This window comes from Montipora capricornis, chromosome 9, assembly GCF_036669925.1.
Source record: "Montipora capricornis isolate CH-2021 chromosome 9, ASM3666992v2, whole genome shotgun sequence".
Taxonomy (NCBI): Eukaryota; Metazoa; Cnidaria; class Anthozoa; order Scleractinia; family Acroporidae; genus Montipora; species Montipora capricornis.
The window spans coordinates 24,816,425-24,833,662 of NC_090891.1; the positions used below are offsets into that span (position 1 = coordinate 24,816,425).

At 40.8% G+C, this 17,238-nt stretch overlaps 1 protein-coding gene across 2 annotated transcripts in view; it reads right to left on the reverse strand.

Moving 5' to 3' along the window:
• Nucleotides 1-1,557: 1,557 nt before the first annotated feature.
• LOC138016317 (PAN2-PAN3 deadenylation complex subunit pan3-like) overlaps nt 1,558-17,238 on the reverse strand; it is a 23,346-nt gene continuing 7,665 nt past the window's right edge. For both annotated transcript variants that reach the window (XM_068863482.1, XM_068863481.1), the window contains exons 6-16: nt 16,267-16,321; nt 14,947-15,017; nt 14,121-14,208; nt 12,905-13,021; nt 12,141-12,432; nt 10,367-10,451; nt 9,968-10,107; nt 8,074-8,209; nt 6,730-6,794; nt 5,949-6,087; nt 1,558-4,548 (exon numbers count right to left, since the gene is read on the reverse strand). In XM_068863482.1, coding sequence (XP_068719583.1) covers nt 4,414-4,548; nt 5,949-6,087; nt 6,730-6,794; nt 8,074-8,209; nt 9,968-10,107; nt 10,367-10,451; nt 12,141-12,432; nt 12,905-13,021; nt 14,121-14,208; nt 14,947-15,017; nt 16,267-16,321 — 1,323 coding nt within the window. In that variant the 3' untranslated portion in view covers nt 1,558-4,413. The remainder of the gene's footprint in view (nt 4,549-5,948; nt 6,088-6,729; nt 6,795-8,073; nt 8,210-9,967; nt 10,108-10,366; nt 10,452-12,140; nt 12,433-12,904; nt 13,022-14,120; nt 14,209-14,946; nt 15,018-16,266; nt 16,322-17,238) is intronic.

The window sequence follows — 17,238 nt, forward strand, 5'->3', positions numbered from 1 at the left end:
TGTCACGTGAAATGAAGAATGAACCCACGCTCCTCATAGCTCGATCGATGGTCCAAAATGACTGGTTGTGCTGCTAAGTTACAATAAAAGCTTGTTTCAAACATATAAAGAGAAATGTAACTTCGACGCAAAGATGGTAAAATACGTTTGCCCTTGGTGGAGGAATTTATCCCTTTAACGAAAAGTGTTTGAAATTAAGTGCACTTCAAAATTTTATTAAAAACAATAGGTTGCCATGATACCGGTAATCACCTCATGATCAGTTTGGCAGCAAACCATTCATTCAAAAGTTAGGCCCCGAAAAACGCGTTAACCGAAAAAAAAAAACTTGTTTTCGACGTCTTATAGAGTTTGGAGGTGTTATTTACAAAATCCTTTACAACAGCATACGTAGGTACACAGAAATGTTTACAACTTGTTTGTGCTTTCAAAAAAAAGATAAAATGGAAAACAGACTAATTGTCTGAAAAAAACGAACGAGGCTGCTATTTTGCTGGTATTTGTATTATAACAGGGCTAAATTAAAGTCCAGATAATAATCTCTGTGCTAACAGCGTATTCCTGGATAACCAGAAATTTTGTCGGCCAGGAAAAAAAGCAAGAGACTAGGTGAGGAGAAAACTGAGCACCCGGCTGGTCTCGAGTCGTTTTTCCCCTGCTCGAGTGCTGCCATTAATTAAGGCCGGTGCAAACTTGAAAGGAAAGTAAGCCATTAGAAAGTGGTGTGTGGACGGTTGGCGTGATAAACAGAAACTTTCAAGCCAGCGGACTCAGGGAAGAAATCACTAAATCGTCATAGATAACATGCATGGAATCTTAGAGCGCGTTGTACATTTGTGGCACAAGCATAAGAATAAACAACTTAGATCCTGTTCACACGGAGGTGGGGGACCCCGGGTGGGTGGGGTATCCCGCCCCGGTGGGGTAACCAGTCTCCCTACACAATTTCTCTTTTCTTCTTGATTGTGTTCACATGAAAGGTGGGGGGCACCTCACCGGGCGGGTTCCCCGGTCAGCCGGGCCGGGTAACCCGCTTAGGTGGGGTGAGTTTTCTCCACGTGAATGCTGAAGGTGGGGTACCCCACCTGACTGGGGTGATGTTCATTTGGGCATTTACCTTTTCAGTTTGAACATTTGGAAACTTCACCCCAGCGCCCCGGGTCTTTTAAAGGGAACCTCCACTAAAACAACAAAATAGCTTTAAACCACAGAACATAATGTTTACAATTGGAATTGCTCAATCTTTTTCCAATGAAAACGTTTGTATTCGAGAAAAATAAATTCCAAAAACGCTCATTTTGGCTTTCAAATTTCATGGGCGTCGCCATCTTGAATAATTGTGACGTAACTTGGTTGCCCTATTGTTCTGATACAAAGAGCGATTGTTCTGGAACAATAGGGCAACCAAGTTACGTCACAATTATTCAAGATGGCGGCGCCCGGGAAATTTGAAAACCAAAATAAGCGTTTTAGGAATTTATTTTTCTCGAATACAAACGCTTTCATTGGAAAAAGATTGAGCAATTCCAATTGTAAACATTATGTTCTGTGGTTTAAAGTTATTTTGTTGTTTTAGTGGAGGTTCCCTTTAATATTGCATATCAAGGCTTGCTTTTTTTTACTACGGGAAGGCGGGGTATCTCACGTACCCGGGGTCCCCTACGTCCATGTGAACAGGCCCTTAAGCAAGTACACAAACGTTTTGCAAATTATCGGGGAGCTTAACCGCGGAACGTTTTTAGGTCACGGACGGCAACCGGAAGTAAATTGGAACTGGTCTTTGAGACCATCGTTTTTTTCCTTCCCTTTTTTGCCATCATTTTGCGATTACACCAGGTCGTTAGGCACGGAAAGTGTGTATCGATCAGTTTAAAAATCTCGGAGAATCCTGGCATGCGAAATGTTCACTTCCGGTTTCCGACCATGGCGCAAAAAAGCTCGTGTGTTTGAGCTCCCTATTTGTCTCTTTTTCTAAAACGGAAACAAATGATCCAAACGCTAATGAATTTGACTACGTTGCTTACACTTGCGCCGAAAGTGTAAAACCCAGACCTGAAGCTTAAAGGGGCAGTGTTACGCTATTTTAGTCAAAATTCAGAACACTTTAACGTTGTGGGTGTTAGAAAACAAAATTGAAAATTTATCGTCAGGTGGCGGCCATTTAAGTCTTCGTTTGTTTGCTTGCAAATGAGCCCTTTTTGTCTCGTTCTTAAACTTAAAAATCAAAAGAATAGGGCCGTTTATACGAGAGAAAATAAGACGCGAACACCCCGTATAGATGGTACAAAATCTACGTTCACGGCTTTCCCAAGCGGCTTATCCTGGCCTGGGAGTTTACACTCGTATAAATAGTTCCTTTCGCGTATTATGTACGCTGCGGCCAGAGTGAGCCGCGGCTTATTTTCTCTCGTATAAACTTCAAAAGAATATTTAACCTTGAACGAGGCAACAAGGGCTAATTTGCAAGCAAACAAAAGAACGCTAAAATGGTGGCCATCTTGGTATAAGGTGTATTACCTCAAATTTGGTCATTTGACGTAGTTGTCTGGGCGAAAAAGGCTAAGAAATTTACCCAAATGTGTGAAACGTTCGTGCGGGGCGTGTAGAGCCTTTGTTTCTGTTCATTAGACCTAATGTTTTGCGCGGGCGTTCTCGTAGCCGTCGTTCTCGCTTAAGCAGTTTCGAGAGCGGACGGCAACCGGAAGAGAACACTTCGCGTGCCAGGATAATGGTGTTTCCCAGATTTTTATACTGATCATTTTTAATGGAGAAAAGATACTTAGCTATGTAAATGTGGTTGTGTGAAGACAAATTCAAAGGGAAAACAGCTCACTTCCGGTTGCCGTCCGCGTCTCAAAAACGCGTGCTTAAGCTCACTATTGACAAATGGCAACTGCAGTGACAACTTCGAACCCAGGCTCTCTCTCAAAGAAATGTAGAGGAGTAAATTCCAAAAGCTGCGTCCGAAATAGATCGAATGAATCTAGAGGTTGTAAAAAAGGTGGGCGAAATTTTAAAATTATGGGTGTTTCAAAAGCTGTTGAGAAGAACGGCCGGTAGATTCGTGAAACTGTTATAGCAAAGAAATTGCATACACTGTCTTAACCACACGGTCAACAGGGTTTTTTGTCCCTGGGCGAAAAGAAAGGAAAAGAGAAAGGCCCTGAGTTCGAGAAATGTGGGACCAATTTTGGAGAAAATGCATTTAAAATCAAGGTTCAAGCAACAGTTAAATCTTATCCCTAAAAGAGGTACCCGGGATGACCACTACAACCACACCACTTCATAAATTTAAATATGACAATTTGGCACAGAGTTTTTACAACTTAATAATCATTATTTCCGATAAGCCTGGTCAAAATCAAAGCCGCCAAGCCTTGAGCCATTGGCTTTGTTTTCCACTATGCTTTCAAAACTCAAAGGCTTATAATCGATTATAAGGAAATCGAGAAGGTCACTGGCGATGGTCAATGAGGCCGACAACCTTCTCGTTACCCAGTGTTGTCATAGGCTGTTTCCGGCTCTCAGTGGGTCGGGGAAAGTGTTTAGGCCATTTTCTAAATATCAAACATTCAGCTTGATAGTGAGGCAGTGAGGACAAAAACAATAGAAACACGTGGGAATCAATGTGAAACATATTGAAACATCATCCACCTTCCTTTGTCTTTGTCCTCTAAACCTCTCTTTCACGTTGAATTTTAATATATCGAAAAGGCCTATGGCGAGGGCGAGACAAAGTCGAGCGAAGGTGCCCCAGTCTTCGCTCGGCTTTTTCTCGCCCTCGCCACAATTCGCTCGTTCCGACCTACCGAGAGTCAATGACCAGTTAGTAATCTTGGCATCTTTTCTTTAAAGTAGGTTTTCAGATTTTTTACAAAATAGCTCTCTCGGTAGCAACGATTCAGTAAAACGAAAAACAAAGAAAATTGTTGAGGCCAGTTTCGAATTTTCGTTCAAAAGAAAGCACTTTGTTTCATGGCTTTAATTCCCTTTTTCTAAAAACAACGAACGAGAAAAAAGAAGCTTGACTTTTTAAAACAAGACATTACAATGCTACATACCGAGCAGCCATGTTCTTTCGCTCACTCCGTTGAGCGTGAGGCAAAAAAACAGCAAAAATAACAACTGGGCGAGGAAGGCGAGCGAGGTTGCTTTTCTAGTTTTTTGCGTCAGACTCGACAGAAAATTGCTGCTGGTTCTATAAATCCAGCATTCGTACCGCAAAACAGCGAAATCAACCATCCCGCTTCAAAGTAAAAAAGAAGAGTCAACCAACGCATACGTGACACACAAAAATTCGAGCTGCCTTTGCAGTCTTTAACAATCATTCCGCCTCACTGAGGCGATTTACTATCTTTCTGTTTTAAGAAGGCGAAGGGCTTTCCTACTTCTCGACTGTTGACTTCTCACCTGTTACGTCAGAGAAGCAGACAGAATCTCACTGAAGGCGCTCTCGAAGCAAGTCTTCAAGTCGCGATAAGAGACCACTAAGACGGACTGTTCATCCCTGGATACCAGGCAAACTTTCTCAGGCGAACCTGCGTCCAGCTACAAAATGAAACAACAAAGGAACACGCTTGCCATCACACTTGGAGCGGTTTTCAATTGAATGGCCATTTTTATACTAGAGACGCATAATCCGTCCAGACGAATTATGCGTCTCTCATGTTATCCGTCTAGTGTAAAGACGGGATGAACTATATGAGACGCATAATTCGTCTGGGACGAACTTGGGCAAACATTTTTTCTGCGTCTGTTAAATTCGTCTAGTATAAAGACGGCCACAAGACGCATTCTACGTCTGGACGAAGAATCTATTTTAGTGCGTCTTTGAGGCAATCACCGAGTGAAGTAATGCAAAACCAAAGCAATTCGCTTATTACTTTCGACATTGGCCGTTTTTATACTAGAGACGCATAATCCGTCCAGACGAATTATGCGTCTCTCATGTTATCCGTCTAGTGTAAAGACGGGATGAACTATATGAGACGAATAATTCGTCTTGGACGAACTTGGGCAAAAATGTTTTCGGCGTCCGTTAAATTCGTCTAGTGTAAAGACGGGCACTAGACGCATAATGCTTCTGGACGAACTTTCCAGTTTAGTGCGTCTTCAAAGTTCTCGCGCCACTTTTTTCAACCAATCAGAAGTGAAACCAAAACCAATCGTGGCTCGCGCGTGCACATTTTCCCGCGCCTTGTGTCAGTTACGTGTAATTACTTCGAGTTTTGATGGGTTTACCGCATTGTCTCCGTCCTTTTTGACTGGCCAAAGTAATTACTTTGGTTTTGATTTCAGACACTCGATTAAAACTCCCTCTAATGAGGCAACAACGGTTTTGAAAAAACAGGAATCCGAAAAACTGAGTGGCGATTTTCAGGAATACCGAATAATTCTGGTCAGCGAAAGGAAAACTTCAAGGAATTATGGGGCACCAGCTTTCTCTAAACCATTCCGTTTTATCCTTTCTTTTGCTCTTCCCCATGGAGTACCCATGCACTTTTGAGTGCATCTTTCTTCCGTTAGCAGAAGCTGTAGCATTTAATATTGGGCCCAAAATGTATTTTCGAATAATTTGGGCAAAAGGTACGAGGCTCTGGTCTCAGCTGCACAAAGTAAATGATGCAACAGTTAAGCCAAAGAAGAAGATGCAACTTCGTCCCAAGGATTTTGGACGTTCATATCGAGTGGAACACCACAGATGCAAAAGAAAAAGCATTAAGAGACCCAATGGTAAAACAAATAAAGATAGACAGCGTGGACCAAGGGGTTTTTGTATTGTCAATCCATGCAACAATATAGGTTGACATCGAATCCCCCTGCCTAATCACAAGTCCAACACACTAACCAATACACTACTGGTCTCCTGTTCGTTCTCCCCAAGCAAAAGAGTAACTTGAGGCTGCCCATGCGCGATATACACGACACGAAGACTGATACCAACTGACCTTATTGAGACAGGCAACAATATGAGCCAAGTCTATCCATGGTCCTCCGCTCTCGGTAACGTGGTGGAACAAATAGTCCCTGAAAAGCTTCAACAGATATCGGTCACCAGTCTCCGACCAACTTGGGTCCATACTGAACCTACGACACATTAAGAAAAGCGGAGGAACGAATGCAGTAAATTTGTAACACAAATCGAACGTTTCTTGACAAAAACCCGAGAGCTTTCATTGATTTCTCATAGCCCTAAACTTCGGCAATAGACCATTTTACAATTGTGTGCGTAGTTACCTGTCCTATGAATGAAAGTTAGACTATAGAGTTGACCTTGTTTTGATAGAAACCTCACTGCTTTCCTTATGTAAATGAGTACAACATCGTTAACATAAGAAAAGGAGGGAAGTCGCTATCATAACAAGGTCAACTCCAGCCTCACTTCCATTTAAAGGCCAGGTAACTAAGCTCCTGACTGTAAAACGGTCTATTGTCTCCCACACTTCATTTGACAGAGGCTTGGGGCATGAAACAGGAAAGGCCTTGAAAATAGAGTAAAAAATCTTCACGGCACAATCTTTCGGCTCTCCCATAAACAGTATCAACAAGAGGACCTTTGACTCCAAGGGGACAGGCTCAACCAGGCTCTGCGATGCACAAGCTGTTGTCAACCCCCACCTCAACGCCAAGGGGACACCGTCCCGTTGCATTTACGAGAAGACGAAAGGAAAACGACATAATCACAAATGACAATCAACGAATGCACAAAGAACAGAAAATGTTAGCTACTCTGGTCGCTCGTTGATGGTTCCCATCTTGCAGAGGATTCTAAAAAGTCGACCGTTTTCCATTTCCTGGAAAGAAATTAACAAAAACTGTATTAGTGGCTTACAAGATTAGCACCTTTGGTAAAAGTGCCAGTTAGTAGAGTGATGATGATAACGACGAAAAGAACGATGACGTCAGAGACGACAATGGCGACGATAGGGACTTAAGATCTACGACGGCCACGTTGGCGAAAATGTCACCTCAAAATATACGTTGTTAGCACTATCGTAAGCCTTTCGCGACTATACCATCTCGTTCTGGTCGTAAAATATAGGTGAAGTACCCTTAAATTGGCTACAAGTGGTTCCAAGGTAAAAATGGCGATAGATGCATACATTTGTAAGCTCACGTTGTCAGGTGATCTGGTAACGTAATTTGGTGGACTGGGGAAGAAATATTTTAACGCGCGGCATTAGGTGTTGTTTCCAAACTCCCTGCAGTATTTCCATCGCCAAAACTCAACAGATCCTTCCGTGTCTACCACATTTCCTGTTACTGAATGAACATTCACGTAGACCCGACGAGATCTAATCACGCCTCTGCCATGTTGAATTCGAAAATAAGGCCGCGCGCGGTTGTGGGATACGGCGTTAATTTGTTTCTCCCCAGTCCTCCGAATTACGTCACCAGATCACCTGGAAATTTGGTGATTTCACGTCGTCGTTATGCAGAGTACCGCGAAAACACGAGCTAAAATGCGTGCCGCTCGTGCAGCACGATTAGCTTTTCCTCTTTTAACCAATGATAGTCAGGTTTTGCGGCGTTGTCGTTGCCGTAGCCGTCGTCGTTACTAGGAGGCTTTAGCAACGGCACCGGCAACGAGAAGGTCACAAATTTGCATTTTTTTTTATGTGAAAAACAATAGCTTTGCACGCCCTGCACGTGCATCTTTTCACTTTTGTCCATTTCCTTGCCGTCGTCAGCAAAACAACAACGTAAAAGAACCAAATTTGAGGTTTTATGGACTACGTGAGCACTTGAAGATAAATTTTCATTTCTCCCCTAAATTAAGCGTGACTCATATCGGTTTCATTCTTGAGGAACTGCCACACCATTGTCGTGTTAAAAACCTTCGAATAGTCACAAAGTGATTACAACAACGCGAATTTATGTTTTGAGATGACGTTCTCGTTGCCATTCCCGTCGCCATTGCTAAAGCTCCCTACTTATAAACTCCCAAATGACGACGACGAAAACAATATTGGTGATATCAGGTTGATAAAGTTAAAAATGAATATGACAACGATGACACTCCTAAAGTCAACGATGATAACAAAAGCAAATTGAGAAATTTACACATCTTACCTTAGCGAGTTCACCTTCCAAAACATCGCATTTGATCTGCGCTGCGTCAAGTTGCGTGTAAAACCTGGCGCCGATCATCGGCATGATGTCATTCACGCTCTTCATGTGCGCAGAAAGGGGACTACTGAGAAGATATCTGAAAAAATCGAATCAAAAGGTGACGCTTTCACGTGTAAACAAAGGCCAGTTGCGCGAGGACTTTCAATAGAGCTCTTGAGAGAGAAAGACTTCATTTTTAAAGGATAACATTTAACAATGCATCGCTGGTGTTTTTCCACGCTTTGCCCATGCATGTACTTAAAGAAAGATCTAGAACGCGTAGAGAAACGGGCCCTAGCTATTATTTTCCCGGGACTGTCCTATACGATCCTGTCCTGTAACGATTACATCGCTAGCTTATGCAATAAGACATTCACATCGATTGTAAATGATCCGACCCACCGCTTGCATAGCATGCTGCAGTTTCGTGAGCCATCGCGCTATGATCTACGCCACAAAAGGCGGTTTATTGTTCCCAAATGTAAAACAAAACGTTTTAAGAATAGTTTTTTTATGCGATCCTGTTCCATCAATAATGAAAGTTAGCGTTCTTATCTTAAGCTGCAAGTTTTTTACAAATAATCTATCTATCTATCTATCTATCTATCTATCTATCTATCTATCTATCTATCTATCTATCTATCTATCTATCTATCTATCTATCTATCTATCTATCTATCTATCTATCTATCTATCTATCTATCTATCTATCTATCTATCTATCTATCTATCTATCTATCTATCTATCTATCTATCTATCTATCTATCTATCTATCTATCTATCTATCTATCTATCTATCTATCTATCTATCTATCTATCTATCTATCTATCTATCTATCTATCTATCTATCTATCTATCTATCTATCTATCTATCTATCTATCTATCTATCTATCTATCTATCTATCTATCTATCTATCTATCTATCTATCTATCTATCTATCTATCTATCTATCTATCTATCTATCTATCTATCTACAATTGATGTCAGTTTTTCATGCGTCTGTCCTGTTATTGATCACGAATTTCGTCATAACATTGTCAAAGTAGCTGTGGATCCACGAGGCGATAGCCGAGTGGATCTGCAGTGCCGTCCAGTGGTTAGAGGGCTTGCCTTGAGACCCGGAGATTCCGGGATCAAGACCCATTCTGACCACTCGTTGAATTTGTCACTGGTAGTCCCTGGTTAAGCTTCTCAGCTGCACTAGTAAATAGCCAAGAACTCCAATGGCTTATCTAGAGGACTCATGCAAATCATAAATTTAAGCAATAGACCACAAGTTTCGTTGGTTGTGTTTCATTGGCCTTAAAAGCCCCTATGGGGACTGGTCAGTTAAGTATGTACTGCACGTACTGTACTATATTGTATTACTGTAGAGTGACTTTTTTAAAGGCAAATCCGTACGCACAGCAATGGAAAACCCAAAGCAAACATGAAATTACTCGAGAGATGGGGATCATCGCAGTTAAAGGGCTCTGTCATGCCAAATTTGCCGTTTTTAGGTCAAAAATGGGTAAAAATCTAAATTAGTACTTTAGCTGACAATGTTCGACACTTACTTTCATATTTTTTTTCCTTTGGGCAACCAGTTTTGTTTCATGATTTTGTTATATAGCACGAAAAGAAAAACGTACAACGGCAACAGCAACGGCGGTCGTCGGTCAACATTCGCGGGTATTACCCTCTGACGTCATAGATTTTGCACTGTTGCTCGCTAAGAGACTTTTGGCAGGAAACAGTTTTTTTGTTAGATGCCATGTGACCTCGAAGTAACTAATGAGAGAGCGCGCGCTGTTGGGTAAAAAAACTCAGCTATATAACAAAAATCGCTGTGACATGACAGCTGTTACTTACATGATGAGGTTTTTAAGGTCTGAGGAATAGTTCACTGCCATATATTCTAATGACTGTTGAATATGCTCCCGCTGGACAGCTTGAAGGGAATAACACGCCAATGCAAGAACCAGCTTACCAAGGGATGTTAGATCTTCTTGCTACAACCAAACCAAAAAGTAAGACTGAAGGCCTTAACTACACGCAAAAATCAAAAAGCTTCTTTAAAAAGAAGATGTTCTTGGTTGTTTCTACAGTCAAAGAGAGATATATTTTGGATGGGTGACTCTTTTGTGGTTACAGTTTGTATGGTCAGACAACCCAATCCAGGCAGATCTCAAGACGTCAAATGCAACTGAAAGTTAACTCCAAATATTAGAAGCAAAAACAAAACAAAGACTAAAAAACATAAAGATTTACCTGAAAATGAGGAATCATGGCGTTTGGACTGTTACTTGCATCGAAACTGAGAACATCAAATATTCCACAGCCGTTTATTCTAAGTCTAAAGACAAAAAGAAATATAATTACTTTCTTACAATTCAAGCTTAAATAGCTGTGCACAATTGCTCTAGAAATCGCAAGGACTGCAAATTACATCAAGTTAAGGACGGTGCCTACTATTGTTATTGTGCACACGTTCTGCGCATCTCCAGATACACGGATTTCCTATCGGTAGTGCTTACTAATGCAGGAATATTTTTCCTCGGTCTAAAACTATTCGGAGAAAGTAAAACTTAGCAAGTGCTCTTGCTATCCAAAAAGAAAATTGGGGGTAGTTATCCATTTTAAAGAGATAATTAAGCTTTAAGAAAGTTATGACATTTTTTAATTTCGAAGACATGTTTCGATGTTACAAACATCATCGTCAGTTACAAAATATTTTGAATTGATGTTGAATGAAAGTTTAAACCAATTTAAACTTGATTCAACACGCTTTCGACAAGCTTTCAACATTTTTTTTAAGCTTTCAACAATGTTGGACCACCTGTTCAAACGCACCAAACATTTGGTTCAACAAAATGTTGAAAAGCACGTTGAAGCAAATGTTGAAAACGCTTAAATGGGCCTTTAGTGCATGTAATTTCTTATTAAATCTGATGTGATGCAGTTTTTTTCCCCTCAGGGCCATGTATTATTATTGTTTATATAATTACCAAATCAATGCGCGCGCTCTGATTGGTCAATCAACTATGTTTTATTGTGTCAGTAAACTCATGGAAAAATCGCGCGTCTTCTGAATTATTATATAAAAGCAATAGACCACAGGTTTCTATGGTTTATAGCCATGATAAACCACTTGGGATATTGGAAGAACACCCGAAAAATTCGTAAATCACGAGCCGCAGGCGAGTGATTTACGAATTCTTCTCGTGTTCTACCAACATCCCAAGTGGTTTATCAGCCTTTAAACCATAGAAACTTGTGGTCTATTGCTTAAATTTATGATTTGCATGAGTCCTCTAGATAAGCCATTGGAGTTCTTGGGACTAATGTGTCGATGAATAAATTAAAAAAACAAAGCACCATGCAGTAGCCACATATCGATCACGTCGACACCTACAACGTTGAGGCCCGGGAAAACGTTTTCAACATTTGCTTCAACATCCGTTCGATTTTGTTGAACAGCGATGTTGAAAACGTTAACAAGCCTCCACCCCCCCCCCCCCCTCCCCTCTTTTAGCAGTGTTGAAACGTGTTAAATCAAAGTCGAATTGATGTTGAATGACTTCCAAAGTGTTTAAACTTTGCTTCAACAACTATTCAACATTTCTTCCGATATCGCGAATGTTGAATGAAGTTAAGTCGTTTCCCCCCTCCCCTTCAACATTGTTGGGTATGCGCCTGCGCGCTAATTGGTCTCTTAATGACGTATCATTTCCGTATGCATAGTAACAACCACGGCTGCAGCCTGGGACTGAATATCAGGCCTCTCGTGAAGCCTGGTTGAATCGAACGTTCAAAAAAATCGAACAGATGTTGAAACAAAAGTTGAAACCTTATGCTTGGGCCTATATTGCACAGTTAACATGTTTTGAGGTTTTATTCTTATTTAATAACAAATGCATCGAACGCGAAAGAAGTCAGTGATGTCTTGTTTATTTAGGTCTAGTTGTTTTTACACATTCCTGGTCTTAGCGTTTGGAACTGAGTTCCTCATAGAATCTCAATTGCAAATTGCTGCATTACGCACCTGGAATTTCCGATTAACAAAATCTTGGATGGATCAATCACTCTGCAAGCCAAACCAGCTGCATGTACTGTCCTCAGAGCCGAAGAAAGTTGGATAATATAACTCCAGATGAGGCGCTCGGGCATGGCGCTTCGGTGACCGGGTCTGTGCCTGTTGGGGACCCCGGAGCGGGGATTTGAGGGAAACAACAACGTGCCATCGGGGCTGACAGGGAGTGTAGAATCTGGGCCCGAGAAGTGCCTCATAAGTAAGGTCTCCGCTCCCGGGTGATAATCGTAAACAAATACAAGAGCTGAAAGACGAAATAAGATTATTGAGCATCACAAAAAATGACGATAAAAAAATCTCTCGTAAAAGACTCCGTGATAAAATACTAATCGCGCAACACAACAAACGATATACTTGGGGCGCGTGCAACAACCGGTTTGGCTATTAAGTTGTTTGTTATGTATTTGTCAGAAAGTGTCCCACATGACTGTAACGGATCCACTTCATGAAGTCACAAACTTTCGCGAAAGCTTTGTTCAACGAGTAGTTACTTGCTTTAAAAAATTCGCGCCACATTTTTATAACATAAAATGCAGAAACAAAAACTAATGCGACTTTCTCGCACCGTTTTTTCGCGCTTAGTGTTGGCTGCACATACTTCCTCTGCATTACGAATGGCGCAAGAGGTTTACCTCAGCTCTTTACTTCATACCCTTGGATACCACGTTAAAGAGATACAAGAGCGTAATACTGAATGGTCTTTGTTGGTAACTCACAGTTATCTCCAAACGCCTTTGTCGTGAAAACCTCTCGGAGGCTGACAAGGTTGGAGTGATTAATTTTTTTCCACTGATCCACAAGAATCATGGATTTAGCATTCACCAGTCGAAAAGCTGAAAGCAAACAAAAACGATGCAGTGAAGTGGATAACCAGGTAACTTAAATGAGTATTTGGCAAGCCAAGCGGCTGGAAACGACAGGACTACCTCTCTAAGAAAATAAATAAACTGGAACGCAATTTTTGGTCAGTCTACAAACAAGTCCCCTTCTTGCCTAATTTTAAAGGCAATTTTCCTCAAAGGAAAATGCAGGCAACGCAGCAAGCGAAATGCTCATACTTTTGGTTTGGTAACTTCCACAGAAATAACACTGTGAGAACGAAAAAACAGTCTAAACTTTTTCTTTGAGTACGAAACGCTCAGACAAATTTAAAGACATTTGTTTGTTAGCCTGGCCAACTGTCCAGACCTCTGCCATGGATTGAAAATCACTTTGATCCAACCGCCGTCCACGACCTTGGACGGCACTTTTCAAAACGCATGCCCCTTGATATGTTTGCTGGCTGTGACTTGAGCCCGCTGTGTCCCGCGCATTCTTTTACAGTAATCCCGCTGTTGTTAACAAGTGAGCCCGCACAACATGAAGTATCACGTGAGGATTCGGTCGCTTAGTAACCGCCGCGCATTCTAAAGGTAAAGTGACTTTATGTAACGTCGGTAGTTCCTTCAGTTGTTACGAAAATGGTATCAGGTAGTTTAAGAAACCACGACGGCTAGGGAGACGAAAACGTCATTCCAAAATATAACTTTGAGCTGTTTTAAGTATTTCATGATTATTCCATCTTGTTTATATTATTCAATGTGAGTGAAGTGTCCTAAAACTTGATTGGTACAGACGGATTTGAAGTTAAGAGTGAGACTGACAGATCCACGGTAGTTTGTCCACGTTGTCGTCAAAACCTTAAATTTGGTCATATCACGTAGTAGTTTTGACAAGTACGGAAGAGAAATGTTTAAAAATGCGTGCCGCACGTGCAGCACGAGCATTTTGATTCTTTTAACAAATAATATTACTGCTTTTTGGCGTTGGCGTTGGCGTTGTCGTTGCCGTAGCCGTCGTCGTTTCTTAAACTCCCTATCAATGGAAGCCGACGGTGCGCCTTTTACCCCCACCCCCCCTCCCTCCTTTAAGCATTCACACTGTCATGGTTACCATGAATTCTGCGAAGTATATAAATAAGCCCATCCTTTGAATTGGTGGCTTTGTAGCAAGTTGTCATGTAGCCAAATGTTCTTTGAGCCTGGGGAAAGAAAACTCAATTTTACGAACGTTTATTGCAAAATACTACTGAAAATTAGAAGTGATGTGTCAGAGCATAGTTAATCGAGGGACTAGTAATGAAACCTTAAAACATTCAAAAGCGAGAACAATGTTGTCGCAATCGATGTTGAATTGACCGTAACACGGATCACGGCACTTAATTTAGGGGAGAAAATGAAAACTTATCTTCAAGTGCTGACGTTCTTCTTGGGCGTTTTCCATTTACACAAAATTTCCGGAAATTTCGGTGGAAATCTCCATCGGGTGAAAAACGTGTTCCATTTAAATCAGGTCCGTTCGCCGCCCAGTGATTGCGATTTTACGCGCAAAAATTTAAAAATGTGGCCGTGAATAGCCTGGAAGTGGTAAGACCTTTCACAAGTTGTAAATGGAACACACATTTCCATCGGAAAGTTTCCAACGGGAAAACAGGACTACCTTTTCAGAAGTTCCGTTTATTCCGGAAATTTTCCAGTGGAACGAACCAAAAACGTGTGTTCCATTTACATCCCAACGGGAATTTCCGGAATTTTTTTGGTAAATGGAAAACGCCCTATATGTCCTTTTATTGGCCTCTCCTTTGGTATTGTCCCCTAATGTATGGATGAATGAATGAATGAATGAATCTTAAAGTGTATTTGTTAAGTCAAAACTAATAAATCTGAGAGATAATTATCTTGATCCTTGAAAAAATGTTATTTATGAACCTTGACCTAACCTGTTCTGTCGGAGTATCAAGTGGCTCTATAGGACACAGTCCATGAAAACTGTCTACCTCTTGTGGAACAGCTATAGAGGGCAAAATAACATCACACACAATGGTTATTTTCACAAGGGGAGTAGGGATGGTGTAATGGTGATTGTACTCGCCTGCCACCAACGTGGCCCAGGTTTACTTCCGGATTCATGGCCATATGTGGGTTAAGTTTGTAGTTGGTTCTTTACTCAGTTCCAAGAGGAAACACATAACCCTCTAATAGTTAAGTCTGTTGAAATGTAAGTGCTACACGGCCAACGTTTGCAAAAACGTAACCCTTCCTTGTACATGCACTAATGTCCAGGGCCCAGTTCCTCAAAAGCCGATTAACGCTAATCTAAGATTAAAAATTAACCAAGCAGTTTATTTCTCTACTCCCAAATGCTGTTCAACGCAGATTTTCAGCAGAACTTTACATGAGAAGACGTCAATCTTGAAAAACAAAACTAAGCAAAAGAAACTTTCACCAAAAAGTTGAAAACGTGAAACAAAAGTTTACGCTAATCCTGGATTAAGTTAATCGGCTTTCGAGGAACCGGGCCCAGGGTTTCAGGCAATTTGAGACGCACACACTTTCCTTTCAAGTCTACACATGAATTCCTATTACCGGTAATTTTTCAGTTAAAGACAGTAAGGGTCACCATCTTCAGAATTAGGAAATCCTGGGAGGACATTATTGCCAGTTAACATAAGCTTTTCAAGACATCTACGAGTTTAAGTTGAATAGAACGGTTTATCGTACTCTTAATGACATTTTCAGACAGAGCTTGCTCTCCTGAACATAATAATATATATCTCATTACAACAGCCCTAGAAAAGCACAATTACATGTATTTGAATGACATGCTCATTCTTGTCGTTTGTGACCACAATTCTATGGGTTTGCACAGAGAACAACAATCTCTGACTTGTTCTAAAATAAGTGCAGTCCTAGTAAGGACCAATTTTTGCAGATATTGGACATCAATACAGTCTTATTGTTTCAAATGTCTGCAAGGCAGGAGGCAGAAGATCATTATTAACAGTCATCCTGGTTAAGAACCAACCCGAAGATTTAGTTCAAGAGATGACTTTCTTCTACGGTGACTCCATGAAAACCAAAATGCTCCTTTGCAAGAATCAAACCTACGATCCTCTGATTACTAGTTTGGATGCTGTAACACTTAAGTATAAGAGTCTCGTGAGAGCTAGGCCAAACTGTTCATTGTACTAACACTTAACTGCTCAATTACTTATATACAGTGTAACATACATTACAATAATATTGTGTCTTTGCCTTACTCTGATTGTCTGGGTCAAGCTGTGCCATGCTCAGTGTATGCTGATGTATGAGCCCCTGCAAACAACCAACAGTCTAGCATTAGCCTCAATAAACTAAAACACCTTTAATAATTTTAAACATTAAAGGTTTCCCTTGTTGAAAAGTCAAGTCATTTGACGTTGGCCACAGCAATATCTATGGAAGGGTTTATTCATCACACAGCCACAAGCAACCTACCAAAGGCTCGAAAGGGTTTTCATTGTTATAGTGTTTGTGAAACGATGAAAGATACCAAAGAAGGATATTTCATAGTGTAGGCAAACTATATATATCTTTGCAACTTTTTTGTTGGGTAATACTTAAAAGGCACTTACGACGTCATATCGGTTACCATGGCAACAAGCCAGGTCCACAAAAAGGCCGTCTAAATTTCAGTTTTTGAATTTATTTCTTTTTTGGAAATCTCCCAATTTTTTTTAACTTCTTAGAAAGTATGACAAAAAGTTATCTAGCAGAATTCAAGATACATAAAAAAAGGGTGTCTTAAAGTTTACAGAAAATTGTACTAGATAACTTTCGCCGAAACTTTTTTATTTGAAGTTTTATCGTGAATGATGCATGCATGCAAAAAAATCAAGATAGGTCACTGAGCAAAATTTCGAGATAAAGACAATTTTTTTCCGCAGGTTTTATTTTCAGTCCGCACTATTTCACGCCCTATTTTGATTTCCGGTGAGTTGCGCGCGCTAGTTTTCATAGAAATTTGATTCATTCAGCTAATGTGCGTTTCTTAGTTATGCCGTGTGTAGGTTACATGCGCGCACAGCTAAAAACCCTTTCAAGCCTCCTTAATAAAAAACAATCCACCAACCACTCACACCTTTAACCCATTGACCCCTTGGAATGAGACTTGAGAGATTTTACTGTCTAACGCCAGACGATTTTACTCGGCCCTTAGGGGCATCCTAGGGTGTTTGAGCTGTCAATGCGTT